The sequence below is a fragment of the Schistocerca serialis genome, chromosome 5 (genome assembly GCF_023864345.2).
Source record: "Schistocerca serialis cubense isolate TAMUIC-IGC-003099 chromosome 5, iqSchSeri2.2, whole genome shotgun sequence".
Taxonomy (NCBI): Eukaryota; Metazoa; Arthropoda; class Insecta; order Orthoptera; family Acrididae; genus Schistocerca; species Schistocerca serialis.
Genome location: NC_064642.1, coordinates 523254869 through 523276608, shown reverse-complemented (window position 1 = coordinate 523276608; position 21740 = coordinate 523254869). Strand labels below are relative to the sequence as shown.

At 43.3% G+C, this 21740-nt stretch overlaps 1 protein-coding gene across 1 annotated transcript in view; it reads left to right on the top strand.

The window, feature by feature from the left end:
* Positions 1-21740, top strand: part of LOC126482057 (transmembrane channel-like protein) — a 167372-nt gene that overhangs the window by 55427 nt on the left and 90205 nt on the right. The window contains exon 6 of the mRNA XM_050106033.1: positions 15775-16000. Coding sequence (XP_049961990.1) covers positions 15775-16000 — 226 coding nt within the window. The remainder of the gene's footprint in view (positions 1-15774; positions 16001-21740) is intronic.

The window sequence follows — 21740 nt, the reverse complement described above, 5'->3', positions numbered from 1 at the left end:
TGTAAAATGTTTGGTTCTTGTGCAATAAATAATTGAAAGTGTTCCCGGACTTTATGTACACCCTGTATATGTGTTTTATAGACTTGAAAAAGGCTTTAGGTAATGGGGTTTGAGAAGAGATTGCAACCACGTATAATGAGGGAAAAGAGAGTAGGCTGGAAAACCAGACGACTTGTAGAATCATTGTACTTTAATCAAAAAGCATCTACGAAAGTGAGAGGAGAAAGTAGCAGCTCGATGTAACTAGGAAAACGAATAAGACAAGGCTGTTTCCTATATTTTTCAATCTGTACTTAAAAATGTGATATACTAACGTCCACTAGATAACAAGGAGGTAAAAACTGGAGGAAGAAGAATATTGTGTCTGAGGTTTTCAGTCGACATGATCTTTATAGCAACGGGCCAAAAAGAATTACAGGATACAGACGATGCCATTGAAGCTAAAGGGAAGATTTATGGAATGAAGTAAATACAAATAGCATGAAAGTAAAGCATTGGGAGCAAATAAAATGGGCAAGTATTAGAATATGTGCAATGATTTTAATATGTCGGAAGCCGGATATAAACGGACTGGAAGAGCCGCATAGAAATTAAAACCAGGATGGTAATGGAGAAAGAAGCATTTTGAAAGAAAAGGAGAATTTTCTGCAGCAATATGGGCGAAGATTTAAGGAAAAAACTAATAAAATCTTTTGTATGGAGTGTGCTTTTGTATGGTATTGAAACGTGTTTACTGAGGAAGAAACTTAGAGCAGGGCTGGAGGCTTTTGAAATGTGGATAAGACGGAGTATGAAAGAATACAGTGGATAGAAAGAGTGAAAAATGAAGAGCTACTGAGAAGAGTAAGGGTGTAATAAAACCGAAAGAAGGAAGCTGGATTGAAGGCCTATAGAAGCACTCTTAGAAGGGCATGTTGAAGGAAAGAGGAGGCGAGGGACGAAGAGGTTTCAGGTCATGAATGATGTGATCGACGGCAGCACATTGTGAGGTGACGGGCAAATTGTGGCGCCGCGAAAATATTCAGAGCTGGCGTGGCCGCACTGGACGCTCGTCAAAGCCGGGGCCCGGCAGCAAACATGTACAGGGTGTTTCAAAAATGACCGGTATATTTGAAACGGCAATAAAAACTAAACGAGCAGCGATAGAAATACACCGTTTGTTGCAATATGCTTGGGACAACAGTACATTTTCAGGCAGACAAACTTTCGAAATTACAGTAGTTACAATTTTCAACAACAGATGGCGCTGCGGTCTGGGAAACTCTATAGTACGATATTTTCCACATATCCACCATGCGTAGCAATAATGTGGCGTCGTCTCTGAATGAAATTACCCGAAACCTTTGACAACGTGTCTGGCGGAATGGCTTCACATGCAGATGAGATGTACTGCTTCAGCTGTTCAATTGTTTCTGGATTCTGGCGGTACACCTGGTCTTTCAAGTGTCCCCACAGAAAGAAGTCACAGGGGTTCATGTCTGGCGAATAGGGAGGCCAATCCACGCCGCCTCCTGTATGTTTCGGATAGCCCAAAGCAATCACACGATCATCGAAATATTCATTCAGGAAATTAAAGACGTCGGCCGTGCGATGTGGCCGGGCACCATCTTGCATAAACCACGAGGTGTTCGCAGTGTCGTCTAAGGCTGTTTGTACCGCCACAAATTCACGAAGAATGTCCAGATAGCGTGATGCAGTAATCGTTTCGGATCTGAAAAATGGGCCAATGATTCCTTTGGAAGAAATGGCGGCCCAGACCAGTACTTTTTGAGGATGCAGGGACGATGGGACTGCAACATGAGGCTTTTCGGTTCCCCATATGCGCCAGTTCTGTTTATTGACGAAGCCGTCCAGGTAAAAATAAGCTTCGTCAGTAAACCAAATGCTGCCCACATGAACATCCCCGTCATCAATCCTGTGCACTATATCGTTAGCGAATGTCTCTCGTGCAGCAATGGTAGCGGCGCTGAGGGGTTGCCGCGTTTAAATTTTGTATGGATAGAGGTGTAAACTCTGGCGCATGAGACGATACGTGGACGTTGGCGTCATTTGGACCGCAGCTGCAACACGGCGAACGGAAACCCGAGGCCGCTGTTGGATCATCTGTTGCACTAGCTGCGCGTTGCCCTCTGTGGTTGCCATACGCGGTCGCCCTACCTTTCCAGCACGTTCATCCGTCACGTTCCCAGTCCGTTGAAATTTTTCAAACAGATCCTTTATTGTATCGCTTTTCGGTCCTTTGGTTACATTAAACCTCAGTTGAAAACTTCGTCGTGTTGCAACAACACTGTGTTCTAGGCGGTGGAATTCCAACACCAGAAAAATCCTCTGTTCTAAGGAATAAACCATGTTGTCTACAGCACACTTGCACGTTGTGAACAGCACTCGCTTACAGCAGAAAGACGACGTACAGAATGGCGCACCCACAGACTGCGCTGTCTTCTATATCTTTCACATCACTTGCAGCGCCATCTGTTGTTGAAAATTGTAACTACTGTAATTTCGAAAGTTTGTCCGCCTGAAAATGTACTGTTGTACCAAGCATATTGCAACAAACGGTGTATTTCTATCGCTGCTCGTTTAGATTTTATTGCCGTTTCAAATATACCGGTCATTTTTGAAACACCCTGTAGTTCCGAACGTTAGCCGGACGAGAGGGGTAGCCCTAGCGCATGGTCCAGCCGCATGGCTGGGAATTCCGCTGAGACGAGGACGGTGCTTTGTGACAATGAAGAAGACATGCCGGGAGTACCAAAGATGGTGGACTTTGTGAAACCTTAATGGCAGACATTTCACAGTTCGTACAGAAATTAATAGTTGCCAGATGAATCGTGATGCCTCAAAAATAAACATGTACATTACTATTCTCTGCACGACAATTCTGATGGTGTAATCAGATTTTCAATATCTTTATTAGTTTAAAGTTTAGTATACGACGATAAATTATACAAGTAACATCCAGCAACGAATTTCCAAAATCTAGACGGTTCGTCCGATTTCGTCGATCTACGCGTCTTTAGAAAGCTATTAGTGTAAACCTAAGTTGGTATGAATTACAGGCATGTAACTTGAATAGTACATGAGTTATCGGAGGTCAAAGTGACCGATTACTATCGACCGCGTCAGGCCATAAGTACTCCACAGTTACACAAAGAAACGGTAGCAGCACGCTTATAAATATATTTATTCATTTATGTCTTTGTTTATTCCGATATATACTATTCATGAAGAAATTGCTTAAATATTTACTATGTTTTAGAAAGCACAGAGACACTAGGCTACTGGCCTACCTTTTGTTCTATTTCTTTGATAAATGTTTATTTGATTTGTTTATGTATCCAATAATGTGTGTTAGAGTGTGTTTATGGTCCAGCCGTAGGAATATTTATTTAATTTCAAATTATTTAAATGTAAATTTTCAAATTTTCCCGGCGAATTGACTGTTCAAACAAATTTCGGGCTTGCAGCCGGTCGTCATTAAATACTTCGCACGATATTTCAACTGGGAAGAATGATGGTTCTCTAGGGCATTCAGTTTACCGGAAACCCACTGATACTGATTTGTACCTGCAAGCGTCGAGTTGCCATCACCCATCGCAAACCATGAGTTTGCTTAAGTCACTTGTTCATAGAGCTGATATTGTCTCAGATCTAGATAGCTTAGCTCAAGAACTCGCCCGTCTAAAGACAGTACTCAGCGAAAATGGGTATTCCATCCGGCGGATTAACAGGACACTAACAGTTAAAACTAAGAAGCAGGAAGTGAATAAAGAGGAGAACACGCCGGAACAATCTTTAGCTTTTCTTTCTTTCGTTGGCAACACTTCGTTCAAAATAGCAAGAATCCTCCGAAAATTTCAGGTAAAAGTGGTTTCCCGCCCACCATCGAAGATTGCGGACCTTGTGGGATCAGTTAACGACAATCTGTTACTACGAAAGGTCGGAATTTACAAGATACCGTGCCAATGTGGTATGGCTGACATAGGTCAAACCACACGCACCGTGAAAGAACGCTGCACTGAACATCAACGTTACACCCGCCTTTTGCAGTCAAGCAAGTCTGCTACTGCTGAACATTGTATTTCTACTGGACATTCAATGTAGTATGAGAAAACAATGATTTTGTCCACAGCAACGTCTTTCTGGGACTCCATTATTAAAGAATCCGTAGAAATACGACTGGTGGAAAATCTGTTAAATCGTGACAGCGGCTACTAGCTGGACAGTGCATGGAATCCCATCATCTCCACGATTTGCTCAAATCGAAGACGACAGAGTGCGTCGACGGTCGTGGCAAACAGCAACGCAGAGGGCGACTGAGTTCTGCTATCCCACCAGTGAGGGCGCTGCCGGCGGGCAGCTTGGGTCATCTATCAAGTTTTCGACGCATGCGTAGAATAGTTACAGTACGCTATATATTGCGGAACGGATGACGTTTTCGCCAGTCTGCGACGGCTCACCTGAAGATGACTGGCAGGTGCCTAGTTGAAATATCGTGCGAAGTATTGAACGACGACCGGCAGCAAGCCCGAAATTTGTTTGAATATTTGAATGTAATTCCAGTATTTAGATAGTGTTTCATTATGTTCGTGAATGTGCGTTCGCTTGAAGATATGGCGGGAGCGCTCTAGCCAATCACAGCACTCCTGAACGGGGAGACTGGATGGAAGTGGGAGGAGAGCACGGTTTCCTGAGGGGACACGAGGTAGTTCTTGACGGTACGGCACAGAACATGGAAGTCCGGGAAGCGACGGCGCGACGGACGCGGATTGGACAGTGGAGCAGTTTGCGCGTGGCCGCGGGAAGTAGAAATATTTCGTAGTGCCAACTTGTGCACTTGTGAGATTTCCGTGGCTTCTGCAATGCAGACGTAGTATGCGTTTAGAAGTGAACATCTCGCGAACTGTGTTGTTGCTCAAAGCTAATTAAATGAAGTAGGAATCTATTGTTTCCCTGTTATTCAGCTTATATTTTATTTAATTGCTGGACCATCGACACCAATAAGTGTTTTGCAGAAATATACCGCATCCTCAAAAGGACTTCTACTATCGTACTCATCATTTAAAGTCGTTAAAATAGTACCTGCAGATTTCATTTAATTGTAAACTTTCATTTATAAACGTCTTTGTTACGGCAATTTCCGAGTGGTAGGAACCTTCGACCATTCGATTCATGTGTGTATTCTTATCGTATACTGTTGACTCAGCAGTATTTGGCCTGTAACGCGGCAACTACGTATCGCAGCCTCTATACAACGAAACCAGCCAAAACTTAAAATATGCAGCCCTGAGTCTGAGGGTGCGAAGTTATTTGAAAGCCCGCAAATACACCGTCATTAAGAAGGCAGCACTGAAAGGAGACGCAAAACCTCCTAATACAGCAGAAAACTGTTGATAATGAGTCAGACTTAATGGACACCCTGCATTTCCCAAGGACGTGCAACTACATTGTATAAATTTGCGTAAAGATCTGTTACAGATATATCAGGCCTACCTTCGAACTGTGGCCTAAAACAACAGCAACATACGCGTTTTACCTGAGACGTCGTGTCAGTCCGAATCGGCACAATGGTTTCCGTCTAGGAGAATAGAGCACTCAAAGCCACGCCTTCCACATTACCTGTAGACTGAAGTGATACCAGGAAGCAGGCAGACACCGAGTCGATGTGACAGCCGGCAGAAAGCCCCGCTACCTGCCTCGGGGGGCAGTAAAAGCCATGCGGCGCCATAAAACGGCTGCGTCTCGTGGCTGCCATGGAGACGCAAACGGCGTCGCTTTTCCGCCGAGAGCGGCGCGCGCTCCAGCGGAGCGCTAAATGTGACGTCGCGGCGGTCGCGGCCGGCGCGGTTCGTTACGCGAAATGAATGCCGCCGCCGTGCGGCTGTCGGAAGCGGGTGGGGGGTTGGCGGTAACTGCTGCCGTCACCCCTGCTCGCCGTCTCCAAAGGACGCGCCGGCGGCCGCTTCCGTGTTCTTTGTAAGGCTCCACCGGCGTAGAGCTTTACCGTGTCGCTCAGCTTCCACAGCCTCACGGAGACACCGTATTCTCGCCTTCTTTATTGCACACTAATAAATAACCAGTGCAACCGATATGTGGGCCACAGATGGCAGTTAGACGTGTTTCAACACCCATCTCCAGATTTCACTTGCGTCCTCAGTTTATACAAACTGCTGAGCTCCGTAACTCACTTGCCACTCCGAGTGCCATCTAATGGCATTTTGCAAAATGGACAGGGTAGAGTGCCCAGTACAATCCGCACCCTGTCGGGAAATACTGTAACTTTTTGTATGAGGGGAAGGGCCTTTCTAAACTCAAACTTATTTTATTGTGTGTGAAATGTTTTGGGACTTAATTGCTAAGGTCATCAGTCCCTAAGCTTACACACTACTTAACCTCAATTATCCTAAGGACAAACACACACAGCCATGCCCGAGGGAGGGCTCGAACCTCCGCCAGGACCAGCCGCACAGTCCATGACTGCAGCGCCTTAGACCGCACGTCTAATCCCACGCGGCAACCGAAACCTACATTCACATTATTGGTAAGTATTAAGCGGGACCCGACCCCGCCCACACTTGCATGGTGACCATTCAGAAAGATCTGTCACCTCTTCTTTCGTTATTGTCTAAAAATAATTCCGCCGAAAATGCAGCGATTTATTTTCGCCCGGTTTGTTAACTTTCAGAGAAGAGTCGCGAATGGGGAATTTTGAGTAAAATCTATACATTTCTCTTGTTGCCATGTTGAAATTTGCTCCTTTTATCAAAATTCAGCGAAATTTACACAATCTCATCTCACTAACATGTTACGCAGACGCAGTTGCGAGAGAATTCAGGAACAGTGGTTTATTAAGTTTATTAAGTGAGGACCTGAGGAAAAGTAAGGTCAGCATCTTATGAAAAAGCACATTCTCGGTACAGAATAAACGTGTAATGACTTCACTTATGTTGTTCCAAAAGCCTCAGCATTTCTCGTTTCACCTGCTATCGATGGCCCTCAAAAATTACATTCTTTCATCGGAAAAGTCTGTAGTTAGTGGAATAATACGGTAGGTAATGAAATTTTGCATAATAACGATATGGAAAAATACTCTTCGTTTGCTATCACATTTGCCTACATCTCATTTCGATATTGGGTTGGGTTGGTTTCGGGGGAAGAGACCAAACTGCGAGGTCATCGGTCTCATCAGATTAGGGAAGGATGGGGAAGGAAGTTGGCCGTGCCCTTTCAAAGGAACCATCCCGGCATTTGCCTGAAGCGATTTAGGGAAATCACGGAAAATCTAAATCAGGATGGCCGGACGCGGGGTTGAACCGTCGTCCTCCAGAATGCGAGTCCAGTGTGCTAACCACTGCGCCACCTTGCTCGGTCATTTCGATATCTCAAACCGTTTATGAAATAAGAGGAATGTTATGAATATTTCACTCCGGCTGTATCGCTGCTCGATCGAAAATGAGTGCGCCATGTCAGATCAATTTTCTCGAGATTGGTGACAGATACTCACCTCCAACCAAGTCTAAAGAAGAATTCAATATGTTAGCTAAATTTCATATGCAGCAACACATTATGTAATATGTACCAGACACAAAATCATAGCGACCCCTATTTTCCATTGCAAACTTCTTGCAGTGTCTTTCTTCCACGTAAATATCCCAATAACTATGTTCATTAACGAAATTATGGGCATATCATAATGCACCTGACATATAAAACTACAAGTAAAGCAAAATTGAATTTTTTTTTTTTTACTGAATATTTTCTGTAAAATCGTTTGAGAAAGACAGCAGGGCGTGTGCGTCGATTCTGTTATCGCTGACCAGCCGAAAGGTGGAAAACGCTTGTCGGCCTCTCCTTCTCAGCAAAAGAATGAATTGGCCCAGCACTTTGGACGAAAACTGGTCACTGCACATCAGCCACCGTATCCTGTACGACCTGTACTGCCGAGCAGATGCCTCAGGTAGCCTGGAGGCACGGCAGTGAACGTATGTCTAGATCAGCCAAGGGTCACAGCTAGCTGGCACCTTGTAAAGTATTACCAAGTATCACCTTGTGCACTTGTAAAGTAATACGGAATAAAGTATTTCCACATATAAGTTGTGTTTCGTCTCATCACTGTGTAGTGGAAACAGGGGAATGGAAGTTAGTCATCTCGTAATGCATACTCTCAACTTATACGTATCATTGCAGGACCAGAGGTCTGCAAGTGATAACCAAAATCTCTTTTCGTTACTGTAACACGCAGTTGTGTCACAACCATGTTGGTTAATCCTGCTTGTAAAATAAACCTGTCAATAGCCGGCCGGTGTGGCCAAGCGGTTCTAGGCGCTTCAGTCTAGAACCGCGTGACCGCTACGGGCATGGATGTGTGTGACGTCCTTAGGTTAGTTAGGTTCAAGTAGTTCTAGGGGACTGATGCTCATAGTGCTCAAAGCCATTTGAACCATTTTTTTTTAAAGCTGTGAATATCTCGAAAGTTCATTTACGTCGTACATTGCTCTCCTGGGCACAGTCTTAACGCTCTGCCGTCCGGCGACACCACAGTGGTGTCGTGCGTGAAATAGCGGTCAACGGCCGGCGACACCACAATGGTGTCGTGTGCATGGTATCGCCCTGTGGCCAGCGACACCATAGTGATGTGAGCATAGTATCGCGCAGTGGCCGGCGACAGCACTTTAGTAATCTTTTGCATTCTGTTGGTGCTTTGTTTAGGTAACAATAAGATACACACGTCAACAAGCTTTTGTTTTTACAAATAATTGTGCCCTATGATCATGGCAGACGAAAAAGACGATACGATTATTTACGATGAATGCGCGGACGTCTTTGACGTTCCGGACGACTTGGCCAATTGGGAAGAAGACATTGGATATCGAAAAAACGAAAGTGAAGCGGAATCGACGGAAGATAGTGGAATACGTCCAAGAAGAATTCGGCGAACGCTACGGTTGCCAACTGATTCAATGAATCAGACGAAGAAGACAATGCGCAGTGGTCAGACTTTGATTTATTGAGTACCAATAATAAATTTGAGGGATCTCCAGTTCCAAACATACTTCAAAAAGACACACAGAGCGTCGAGGATGTCGTCGAATTTTGGGAACGTTCTATTTGAATATATTAGCGACAAAACCAACAAGTACTACAGTCAAAATTGCAATAGAAGAAAACTGGATTTTAAAAAAATGCCAAATTTGTCGACGTTACGGGTTTCAATCTTAGAAAACGGTTTGGGCTTGCTATCCTTATGGGAACTGTAAAAAAAGCAGGGATCGACGATTATTGGGCAACGAATCCCTTGATAGACTCGCTAGTATTTCGGAAAATGATGTCCCGCAACCGATACAGACAAATATCATTTTTACACTTTTTCGACAACAACAATCAACCGGATAATGCTGACCGGCTTTTCAAAGTCCAATTCGTAACTGATTATTTTTCCAAAAAGTTTAAATAAACAAATATTTGAAACAAACAGATTTTGTGTTTAATCACGGATGTATATCTTCGAAATTTCATGAAAGCAGGGGAACAGGGTTGAGAACTTAAGAGAACTAACGATGAGATTAGTAACACTTAGCAGTTTATAATCTCTCGATAATGTTAAGTACGGCCGGTGACAAGTCAAGTAATCCGAATTAGCGCTGCCCATCGCCAAGCAAATCAATTTGTACGAGACGTGTGGACGGCTAAGTGTTAATACCCTTGTATTTCTCGTAGAACGTGCCTTTGTCGGAAATTGAGATATATCAAGTAAAGTTTCCCATTAAGCTACATTATAAAACATTGCGAAGAGTATATTACATCGCGTAACTCAATAATCGCGCCGAGAATGCACGCAGCAATGACGATGGCGGAAATGTCTCTTTTTAGAGGTACCAAGTGGTGGTAACCAATTTATCTGAAGTCTATATATTTAGTTACTTTGGATCGGTCATTATCAGTATAATTTAACGCTGAGCCGTATCAAGTCAGTGTGTTGGATGACGTTATTGTTCGATGATGCATTACCGGTCGAGAATAATTCTTACGCATGAAATTACGTAATGCAATGGAAATGATCGGCAAATTAATCTCAGGGAGTTCTCACTTACTTTAAAGAAGAATTAACGAGAGAACACAAATTGTGTTCGGTCGTTTCATCGTACAACACTCCCCCTCCAGCTCCTCGCATTTGACCTCTGAAAATTATTAGAACACAACTAAAGTTACTTTTATTACAAGGACATGTCCGACCCTGGTAGCTCAGTGGTCAGCGCGACGGAGTGTCATACCTAACGGCCCGGGTTCGATTCCTGGCTTGGCGGGCCGGAGTGGCCGTGCGGTTCTAGGCGCTACAGTCTGGAACCGAGCGACTGCAACGGTCGCAGGTTCGAATTCTGCCTCGGGCATCGAAGTGTGTGATGTCCTTAGGTTAGTTAGGTTCAATTAGTTCTAGGTGACTGATGACCTCAGAAGTTAAGTCGCATAGTGCTGAGAGCCATTTGAACCAACCATTCCCGGCTGGGTCGGATATTTTATCCGCTCTGGAACTGGGTGTTGTGTTGTCCTTATCTTCATCATTTCGTCCCCATCGACACGCAAGTTGCTGAAGTGGCGTGACCTCGAAAGACTTGCACCAGGCGAACGGTCTACCCGACGGGAGGCCCTAACCACACGGCATTAATCAATTAATTATAAGGAGATAAGGAAAGCGAATAACCTTATTAAGAATTAGAGAACAAAAACGGAATACCAGAAGCTACGTCGTGAGTAAGTTGCGTTCTATCGTTACAAGAAGAAGACTTCCCTGATTTTCTACCATGGCACATAAAAGAAAATTCTTACAGAACACACTTGTGAATCTACTGTCCTTTCACTACCCACAAGGTAGATTTCAACTGTCTCTTTAAAAAAGAAAATAACGTTACATCCGACCTTCGAACTGGCTTATCCTGCTTATTTTAGGTGTAAACTCCAAAGCTCGGTGTAACTCGGCATATTTCAAATTACCAAACTTTGCCAGAGGTAAAAGAAATGATAAGTAACAGGAACTTTCCCGGATATCCGTTCGGTCTAACGCACTGCTTGCCGGGCGGGAAGACGTGCCGGTCCCCGGCACGAATCCGCCCGGCGGATTAGTGTCGAGGTCCGGTTTGCCGGCCAGTCTGTGGATGGTTCTTAAGGAGGTATATCTGCCTCGGCGAATGAGGGCTGGTTCTCTTATTCCGCCCCGGCGACTGCTGCGTAAACACTTTTCTCCATAGCCTGTTGTCGGGTTGTGCACCACTGAGTGGTACGGTGGCGACGAAGCCTCTCCGTCGTTTCTGGGTCCCCAGTTCCATACACTACAATACAATACGACAGGAACTTTAATAACAGAACTTTAGAGCTGAAGAGCGTCATTTAACCACTTAGCCACCGGACCAGAGAACTACATAGAGGATCTAAAACAACAATTTGAAAAGAGAAAAACCTACAATCACACACACACACACACACACAGGTATGTTATAAAAATGGATGCATGTGATTTAAATATGTTCTTTCCAGATCTCCTCCTAAAGCATAGCACCGATTTCAGTCAAACTTGATGCACATGTCACTTACTGTCTGGAGAGAATAGCTGTCAGGGTAAGAACCACCTACCTATCAAAGGGTTGCGGATGGGTGTGTAAAATCAGATTATACCACAACGAGCGAATATCCATACTTATGTCATCCAGTATTTAAGAATGAGAGCATTTAGTGACTTGCTACAAACTTTACACATAATTCAATCCTTTTTCTTGCTGACTATCCCCACAATACGATGAAAGGAAAAAAGTTTACCGTTGCTATATTTCCGCTGTTCATGTTGCAGCGGTGCCGCATGTGCCATAACGTTTTAATTTATTACTTCTTTGCTACTCGCTGCAGTAGCAGCACATTTTGCAGACAGTATCCCGATGTACCACTGACTGTATTTGCAAAACTATATCACTGTGCGACATATTTTGCTGGCCACATGACGCCATAATCAGTGAGAGGTGTGAAAAACTGCCTTATCACGCATGTCGTTTAAATTTATCACTTCTTTGCTATTAATTCCACAGGCAACACATTTGGCAGACAGTATCCACTTATGCCGCTAAATGTACTTAGAAAAAGATATCACTGTACGACATACAGTTCAGGAGGTATGACGTCAAATACTGAGCTGCGTGAAAAAATGCCGCATCTTGCATGGATTTTTAATTTATTACTTCTTTACTACTAATTCTATTCACGATACCTTTCGCAGAAAGTACTCACGTAGACCACTGGATGTATCTGCAAAATTATATCATTTTATGACACACAGTGCAGAAAATACGAAGTCAGAAACATGGAGCTGCATGAAAATGAAACTACAGGAAGAAATTCGGTAGAGATATATGGAGTAAAATTATTTGTGAAATATGTTAAATAAATGTGAAATATATTAGACATATGGTAAACAGGCAAAGCCACGAGTAAAAAGCTCATCCTAAATCTCTTGAATGAATTCAGCCAAATGTGTTTTATTACTTGCGATCTGGAAAGAAATACTGTGGGGGTAACAAAAATCAGTTGGGTTGGCGGTGATAACTCTAATAGAGAATGGGGGTGGAGAAGATGGACAGAGAGAAGAAAGGAAGAAATGGGAGGAGAAATGGAAGAAGAGGAGATAGACAAAGAGAGTGGTGAACAAAAGGTGGGCAAAGAGGTGGGGAGGAAATGGAGAGTGCTAAATGGGTAGAGAAAGGGGGAGGAGGAGAGAAAGGGAAGAGGATCAGTTGGACAGACGGAGGAGATGATTAACAGCTAGAGGGGCAGGACGAGACGGACTGGGAGAGGGGGAAGAGGAGGTGGAGAGAGAGGGAGGAGAAGAAGATGGACAGAGGGAAGGAGCAAATGGATAGAGGAAGGAGGAACAGATGGACAGATTAAGGAAAGGGGGGAGGGGAAGAGCAGATAGACAGAGGATCTGTACATCTGATCCTTTTCTCTGTGGTAAGACATTGGCATAAACATATGTCCGGGCAACGTCGGGTACTCAGCTAGTATATACATAAAACTTGCCCTTTTATTAAATATTTGTGTAAGACAAATGGTTCAAATGGCTCTGAGCACTATGGGACTTAACGGCTGTGGTCATCAGGCCCCTAGAACTTAGAACTACTTAAATCTAACGAACCTAAGGACATCACACACATCCATGCCCGAGGCAGGATTCGAACCTGCGACCGTCGCGGCCGCTCGGTTCCAGACTATAGCGACTAGAACCGCTCGGCCACTCCGGCCGGTTGCGTAAGACATAATCACTTGTTCCGAAAATAACGCTCGTACATCTAGAAGTAGCGCTCTCAAAAAATATGTACGGTTTCATTCAAAGCCAGAACACTAGTAACTCGCTTGTATTAAATATTTTAGTATCGTGCGAATTTATTGCCTTTTAAATGAGACACAACACAGATAACAACTATGTTCATTAAGCTAATCTGTAGCAAATGAACAACAGCTCTGTGATAACTGTCTTTGACGTTGATAACGAGACGCCAGGTGGATAGATAACATAGTTACTAGTTAAAGTAGCTGGGGGAAGAAGGACTTCCGAGGTTTTGAAAAATGGTGCTACAGCGAATTCATGGACTGTGCGGCTGGTCCCGGCGCAATATCGAGTCCTCCCTCGGGCATGGGTGTTGCGTTTGTCATTAGGATAATTTAGGTTAAGTAGTGTGTAAGCTTAGGGACTGATGACCTTAGCAGTTGAGTCCCATACGATTTGACACACATTCGAAGAATTGTGAAGCGCGAAATGGAGGAGACAAAAGATTAAGACATTGAAAGATTCAGAGGAAAAGCATCATCATAAGAAGGAGTGGCACAATGTGAGCATATAGGCCCTCCAAGTAAGGTGGCATTAGGGCGTCACATTGAACGGAGATATGTCCAAAAATAGGGCTTTGTATCCAAAAGAGTGGGGAATAAAAAGGTGTATCGGCGTCCTGAATAAAACCAATCTGTTTTCGGAAAAAAAAATTTTGAATTACTTATTGAATGTCCTTCGTATAGTGGGCGAGCAGGGGCCAGAAACTACACTACTGGCCATTAAAATTGCTACACCACGAAGACGACGTGCTACAGACGCGAAATTTAACCGACAGGAAGAAGATGCTGTGACAAGCAAATGATTAGCTTTTCAGAGCATTCACACAAGGTTGGCGCCGGTGGCGAAACCTGCAACAAGCTGACATGAGGAAAGTTTCCAACCGATTTCTCATACACATACAGCAGTTGACCGGTGTTGCCTGGTGAAACGTTGTTGTAATGCCTCGTGTAAGGAGGAGAAATGCGTACCATCACGTTTCCGACTTTCATAAAGGTCGGATTGTAGCCTTAGGCGATTACGGTTTATCGTATCGCGACATCGCTGCTCGCGTTGGTCGAGCTCCAATGACTGTTAGCAGAATATGGAATCGGTGGGTTCAGGAGGCCGTGCTGGATCCCAACGGTCTCGTAACACTAGCAGTCGAGAAGACAGGCATCTTATGCGCATGGCTGTAACGCGTCGTGCAGTCACGTCTCGATCCCTGAGTCAACAGATGGGGAAGTTTACAAGACAACGACCATCTGCACGAACAGTTCGATGACGTATGCAGCAGCATGGACTATCAGCTCGAAGACCATGGTTGCGGTTACCCTTGACGCTGCGTCAGTCGGCCGCGGTGGCCGTGCGGTTCTAGGCACTTCAGTCCGGAACCGCGTGACTGCTACGGTCGCAGGTTCGAATCCTACCTCGGGCATGGATGTATGTAATGTCCTTAGGTTAGTTAGGTATAATTAGTTCTAGGTTCTAGGCGACTGATGACCTCAGAAGTTAAGTCGCATAGTGCTCAGAGCCATTTGAACCAGTTTTGAACGCTGCGTCACACACAGGAGCGCCTGAGATGGTGTACTCAATGTCGAACCTGGGTGCACGAATGGCAAAACGTCATTTTTTCGGATGAATCCAGGTTCTGTTTACAGCATCATGACCGTCGCTTTCGTGTCTGGCGACATCGCGGTGAACGCACATTGGAAGCGTGTATTCGTCATTGGCATACTGGCGTATCACCCGGCGTGATGGTATGGGATGCCATTGGTTACACGTCTCGGTGACCTCTTGTTCGCATTGACGGCACTTTGACGAGTGGACGATACATTTCAGATGTGTTACGACCCGTGGCTCTACCCTTCATTCGATCCCTGCGAAACCCTACATTTCAGCAGGATAATGCACGACCGCATGTTGCAGGTCCTGTACGGGCCGTTCTGGATACAGAAAATGTTCGACTGCTGCCCTGGCCAGCACATTCCCCCGATCTGTCACCAATTGACAACGTCTGTTCAATGGTGGTAGAGCAACTGGCTCGCCGCAATACGCCAGTCACTACTCTTGATGAACTGTGGTATCGTGTTGAAGCTGCATCGGCAGCTATACCTGTACACGCCATCCAAGCTCTGCTTGACTCAATGCGCATGCGTATCAATGCCGTTATTACGGCCAGATATGGTTGTTCTGGGTACTGATTTCTCAGGATCTATGCACCCTAATTGCGTGAAAATGTAATCACATGTCAATTCTAGTATAATATATTTGTCCAATGAATACCCGTTTATCATCTGCATTTCTTCTTAGTGTAGCAATTTTAATGGACAGTAGTGCAAAAAAGTGAGGCTCCTCCCTAAACTCCACACTGGATACGTGCCTGCAAACGTATATACAGTAGTTCGCCTGCGTTTCTCACCCGGCAGGACGGCCATCTCGGTGGAGGAGTGCATCACGCAGGAGCAGATCGTGGAGCGGCTGCGGCTGCACAAGGAGGTGCTGAGCAGCGTGAAGCAGCAGCCGTGGGGCATGCGGCGCAAACTGCGGCTCGTCAAGCAGGCCAAGGCGTACGTGAAGCAGCACGAGGGCGAGCTGCGAGAGCGGCGCACCACGCGCCACCTGCTCTCCAGGTGCCACCTGCTCGTCATCAAGGTGAGGACAGCGCTGGTGAGCAAGGCGGGCAACGAACGCAGCGTGATGCCGAACAAGCTGTGAAGGTAGTTGTGAAGCTACAAAAACTTTCTAAAGCGACGGTCGCATAAATATTTCATTATTTACAAACAAGCGGTTTCGGCAGGCTTCGCTGTCATCTTCAGGTTTCTAAAAATTTATGTTACAAAATTTGTTCATTTTGAATTTAACCTCACGCCAAGTTGTGAAGTAGATAGAACGTAGCACATAACGTAAAGATTTGTCATAAATAAAACATTTAAAATCAAGAAGCACCTTGTGCAAAGGCCATGTCATTACAAATAGCGCTCACAGATGATTGTTCCGTCAAGAGCACAGTACACAATAAAATGTGCAGTAGCACATCTGCTAACGGGGTTTTTATGAGGTAACAATCATCTGTGAGCGCTATCTACGAGGGCGAGTGAAATAAAAACCTTAAATTTGTAATAACAAATCGAAGTTTCGCGCCGTTACCCTATAAGTTGGGAAACGTGCTACAAACAGTTTGCAGAATGGCCTATAGGTGGCAGCATAGTGCAGATGCACATATACCGTCGCAGTATCAGTGTAAAGATGACCGCCCCACTTGTGACTTGCGCCAGGGAAGATCAGCAATCTGTTATTCGGTTTTTGCGTAGTGAAGGTGTGAAACCTATTGAAATTCATCGACGAATGAAGGTTCAGTACGGTGATGCATGTTTGTCACAGCAGCAAGTTTACGAATGGAGTAGGAAGTTCGCAAATGGTGTGACTTCAGTGGAAGAGGCTTCTCGTCCAGGTCAGGCACAACAAGTTGTGACTCCAATGGGTGATGTTCAGTTATTCATTCCATTTAATATTTGATCAGTGAAAGCATATATAGACTTTCTGAAAACCAAACTGACATTTTGTTAGATTGATGCTACTCTTGAATACATTATTTTTTCTAGAATTTTGGATAAAGCTGTCAGAAGTGAGATTGGGCAGTAGTTGTTAGCATCAGATCTATCCCCTTTTTTATGCAATGGTTTAACAATAGCATATTTCAGTCTATCTGGAAAAATTCTCTGTTTCAGTGAGCTATTACGTATGTGGCTGAGAATCCTTCTTATTTGTTGGGAACAAGCTTTTAGTACTCTGTTGGAAATGCCATCAATTCCATGTGAGCTTTTACTTTTGATTGAATTTATTATTTTCCTGATTTCAGCGGGAGAGGTGGGTTGAATTTCAATTTTATCAAATTGCATAGGTACTGCCTCTCCTATATACTGCCTTGCATTTTCTAATGAAGCTCTGAAACCTATTTTCTCTACAACACTTAGAAAACGATTATTAAAAGTGTTTTTATACTTCTGACTTCTTGTTAACAAACTTTTCATTGTGTTTGATAGAAATACAGTCTTCCTGTGCTCTCGGTTGCCCTGTTTCCCTTTTCACAATATTCCAAATTGTTTTAATTTTGTTATCAGATGTGTTAATGTCAGACATAATGCACATGCTTCTGGACTTTTTAATGACTTTTCTTAATATAGCACACTATTTTTTATAATGTTTCATTGTTTTGGGATCATTACTCCTCCTAGCTATAAGATACATTTCCCTTTTCTGTTTACAAGATTTTTTATCCCTTTAGTAAGCTATGGCTTTTTGCATAGTATCTTACAATTATATTTCTCTTTTTTCTTAGGGGAACTGTTTTCAAATATTCTCACGATGGTATCATAAAATAGGTTAAATTTTAAATTAGCATCTTATCTCAAACTGTTGCAAGCTTTTCCTAAAGTTTTGAAGTGTTAAATCGTTAATGGAACACACTATTTTGGAGGACTGTTTTGCATTACTGTATGAAGCTAATTAAAAACTGTAACTAGCTGTGCATCATGATCAGACAGACCATTCTTAACAGGAAAAGATTTTATTTGATTAAGTTTATCTTGGTCTATGAAAACGTTATCTATGAGTATGCTGCTTTCCTGTACCACCCGACTAGGAAAATCATTAACTGATGTCAAATTGAAAGAACTAAGTAACATTTCAAGGTCAAGTTTTCTATCTGACTCTTTCAGAAAATCTACATTGAAATCCCCACAAACAATAATTTGCTTTCCCTTGTTTGACAGGTAGCACAACAAAGAATCAAAGTTTTTCAAAAACAGTTGAAAATTTCCCAATGGGGACCTATACACGGCTACAACTATAAAAGTGCCTTTATGTAGTTTAAGCTCACATGCACATGCTTCTATGTGTTGCTCTATGAAAAATTTTTTAGATTCCAAATTTTTCAGACTGTGACTGATTTTAACATATATGGCAACTCCTCCTCTCTCCGTAGTGTCTCTACTTACATGTGCTGAAAGCTTATATCCACCTACATTTACTATTTCCATACCTGTGACCATACGATGTTCAGACATGCATAGTACATCTATTCTACCTTCAGTTTCTAAATCTTCTATACAAACAAGAAGCTCATCTACTTTGTATTTTAATCCCCTGTTATTCTGATGCAATATATTAACATTATTTTTTTACTGTGCTTTTATGTTAATCTTAAGACATACTAACATTATTTTTCACTGTACTGTTTTGAGAATCTTGCGATATTTTCACATCTCTAGTACCTGCCTGTCTGAACTTTTCATTAAGCTTAATTTCAATCAATGTAGGATGATTGGATACTGGTCTTAGCCTAAAAGAGTACTCCCATGAGTTTCACTGCCCCCCCCCCTTAAAGACATAACTTTAGCTATGCCCCTCGGTTTATTTAATTAGTAAAGCATGTGGAACGTGTTACCTGTGGCTAAGCGTGTAAATTGCAGTACAATTAACGTCACTGGAAAACATTCATTGTGTTTTCCATTGTACTGTGTACACCAACATCCAGCCAATGAATACTAACAACTGTAAGTAATGCAAGAAAATCTATCTCATATCGTGAATAAACCTCGCCACATTATGTGCTTACATGTTTCATTTATATATATTTCCACAGCTACACGACTCCCACACTGCTGCAGACATTCAATAAATATTATGTACCAACTGATGACGAATCGTTAGGCGGTTCGAAACCGGCAATGGGATAGCAAGAAAATTGAAGAACAAAACAAAAAACGACTGGTTGCAGTAGCTTCAGAAACCCTTAAAGAAAGTAAAACACCCAGAAGGTGAGGGGGAAGCGAAATGAAATTCCATGAGTTCATTCTATTCCTCTCCTGAGGCAAGTTGCCCCGCAACTGTTTCACGTGTCACTACGATCGTGGATGATGGCACTGGGGCGTTGTTGACGTCCGAGGTGGTCCTATAAGCTTTCTACCCGGGACAGAATGTGCATCTCGCTAGCCGCGGGAGTACTTCAACAGGACGCAGACAGTTCGTAGAGACAAGTGCCATTTGTGGAGAAACAAAGTCGTGTTACAAAATGGCACCAACATACTGTCTCATGAGGACGCAGAAAGCTATTCGTGACGTATAGTTGTGCCACCAGAGTTCCCTCGGTCACTGCCAGCCGTGACCTGAAATCATACTCTATTGCTCCCCACAGAATGACGTCAGATGTAACACGCCATGCCTTTCCAAAACACTGGGAAAATGGGAAATCTCCCCAGATCGCCGCCATGCTCGCCGACGACGGTCATTAGGGGCAGTGCAGAACCGCGATTTATCGCTAAACACAATACGACGTCCTTCATCAGCAGTTCATACTTCTCGGCCACGGCCCAACTCCAGGCCGCGAGTTGTAGTACTACCAGCAGCCTATCCACAGGACAGTTACTTCCTAGTCCGAAAGCTAATGGTCTCTGCCCAATGGCACGAAATGATAGAGAATGATGCAGTGTGTCCATTACTTGTGCTCGAACGGCAGGTGCAAATGTGAAGGAATTACGATGTGCTTGATGCATAGTATGGTGAGCCCCCGTGTGACTGTCAGACGTGGTCGATCGGAATCTTGAAAGCGAGTGTGCCTGCTCCCACGTTCCTATGCAGTCCTTCAACGAGACGCTGTCACATGCAAACGCCCCAAAAATCTGGATATTGCACGGTTCGATCTGCCGGCCAAATCGAGGCCCCTTTCAAACTCTGTCAGGTGCTGATAACTCTGCCTCCCACGAGTTGGCGACATCTCCTTGTCCGTAACACTCCCCATCTGACACTGTTGACACTCCTATATATTCTGCAAATCTGTTAACGACACTAAGTCTGAAGGCATTCGTGGCCGTTGTCACTGAAAGTAAAATCTTCTTGATTGTTAGGCCGCGTCGTATTTCTTCTATACGATTGATGCTTCGATCTGACTGCTGGGATCTTCTTCAAGGTTTTATGGTGTTCACAGCTGATTGAACGCCGTGGACACCACAAGACCCTGAAGCAGACTCCAGCAGTGGGGCCGAAATGTCGATCGTATAGAAGAAATATGGCACGGCCTAACAACCTTGAAGTTACTTTCATATACAACACTGATGCACTCTGCTGGCCTTTCTGCCTGTCACAGAGAATTGCAAATCAAATCACTTACATACCTGCCGATGGTGTGTACGTGTTCGAAGTTACACTGACAACCAACTGTATCCGGTGGGTGCTTTACTTGCTATGTCAGGTAGTGCATACAATACGGCTAACATTGTATGGAAACTTTACTAACATTTCCCAACACAACAGCGAGGAAGTCATGTGGATCAGTGTTATACAACACACGAAATTACAAAATTTCCTTTAGTTTTTGGATACATCTGTCACATTGAATTTTGTCATGCTGCGAAAATAGGAGTGATTCATTTTACTTAGTAAAATCTTTCTAAAGACAAGTTCGCATAAATATTACTCTTTTTACCAACAAACGGCATAGACAGACTTTGCTGTCATCTTCAGAGCTTCAAAAGTTAATGTTATTTTGTTGAAAACTGATATTCTGAGGCCATGGCTGTGTACAAAATTTGGGTTGACTCTTACAGAGAATGTAATTTACAGAATACGTTTACTTTTGTAATATTTATTTATGCACATGTAGCATTATCAGTTGCTTTGCTTCCAGTATATACCACAATATTTTCATAATTTCACAGCAGTAACACTTTATAACAAACTGGCTGCTTTATTTGTTTATCTTAATTTTAATCATTTCTCTTTCAATATAAATAGTAAGTAATGGCACGGTAGTAGATTGTAAATTTCTGCTGTCACATCTACGTATATACCGAAATATATCTGAGAGTGAAAGTCTTTGGCCTTATTATGGTTGTGATATCGCCATCTTTGTATACATACTTCCATGTGGTGCAACTTCTTGGTATGTGAGTGGTGCTTCAGATTATGTGTATTCATATATATAAAGAAAGTCCTTCATACAGTCCCTCGCTGCTGCATGAACACAAGCAGTCGGCTCTGGAACGTAATGGCGCAGATTTTTCAACGTAACTTAACAAAACATCTTCACTTTAATAATTTGTTTACATCGTTTGACATCGTTGTGAGGCACAATTATAGTTAAACAGACATTGTCTCACATCATGTTTTGGTTGCAAGGCACCACCACCCCAAGAAAATTTCATCATTTGGGAGAACAAAAAGTGAAAGCCAATATAAAATGTATCTTAACGTGAACGAACCGTCACATGATGAATCTGCCGGTTCTATAACGTCAACGGCGCTGTTTAAATAAATAAATAGCATTATAAAAAGTGCCTGGTTACTCTTCCCTTCTCTGTAACTTATATGATCAGAAACTTGTGATATAAAATTT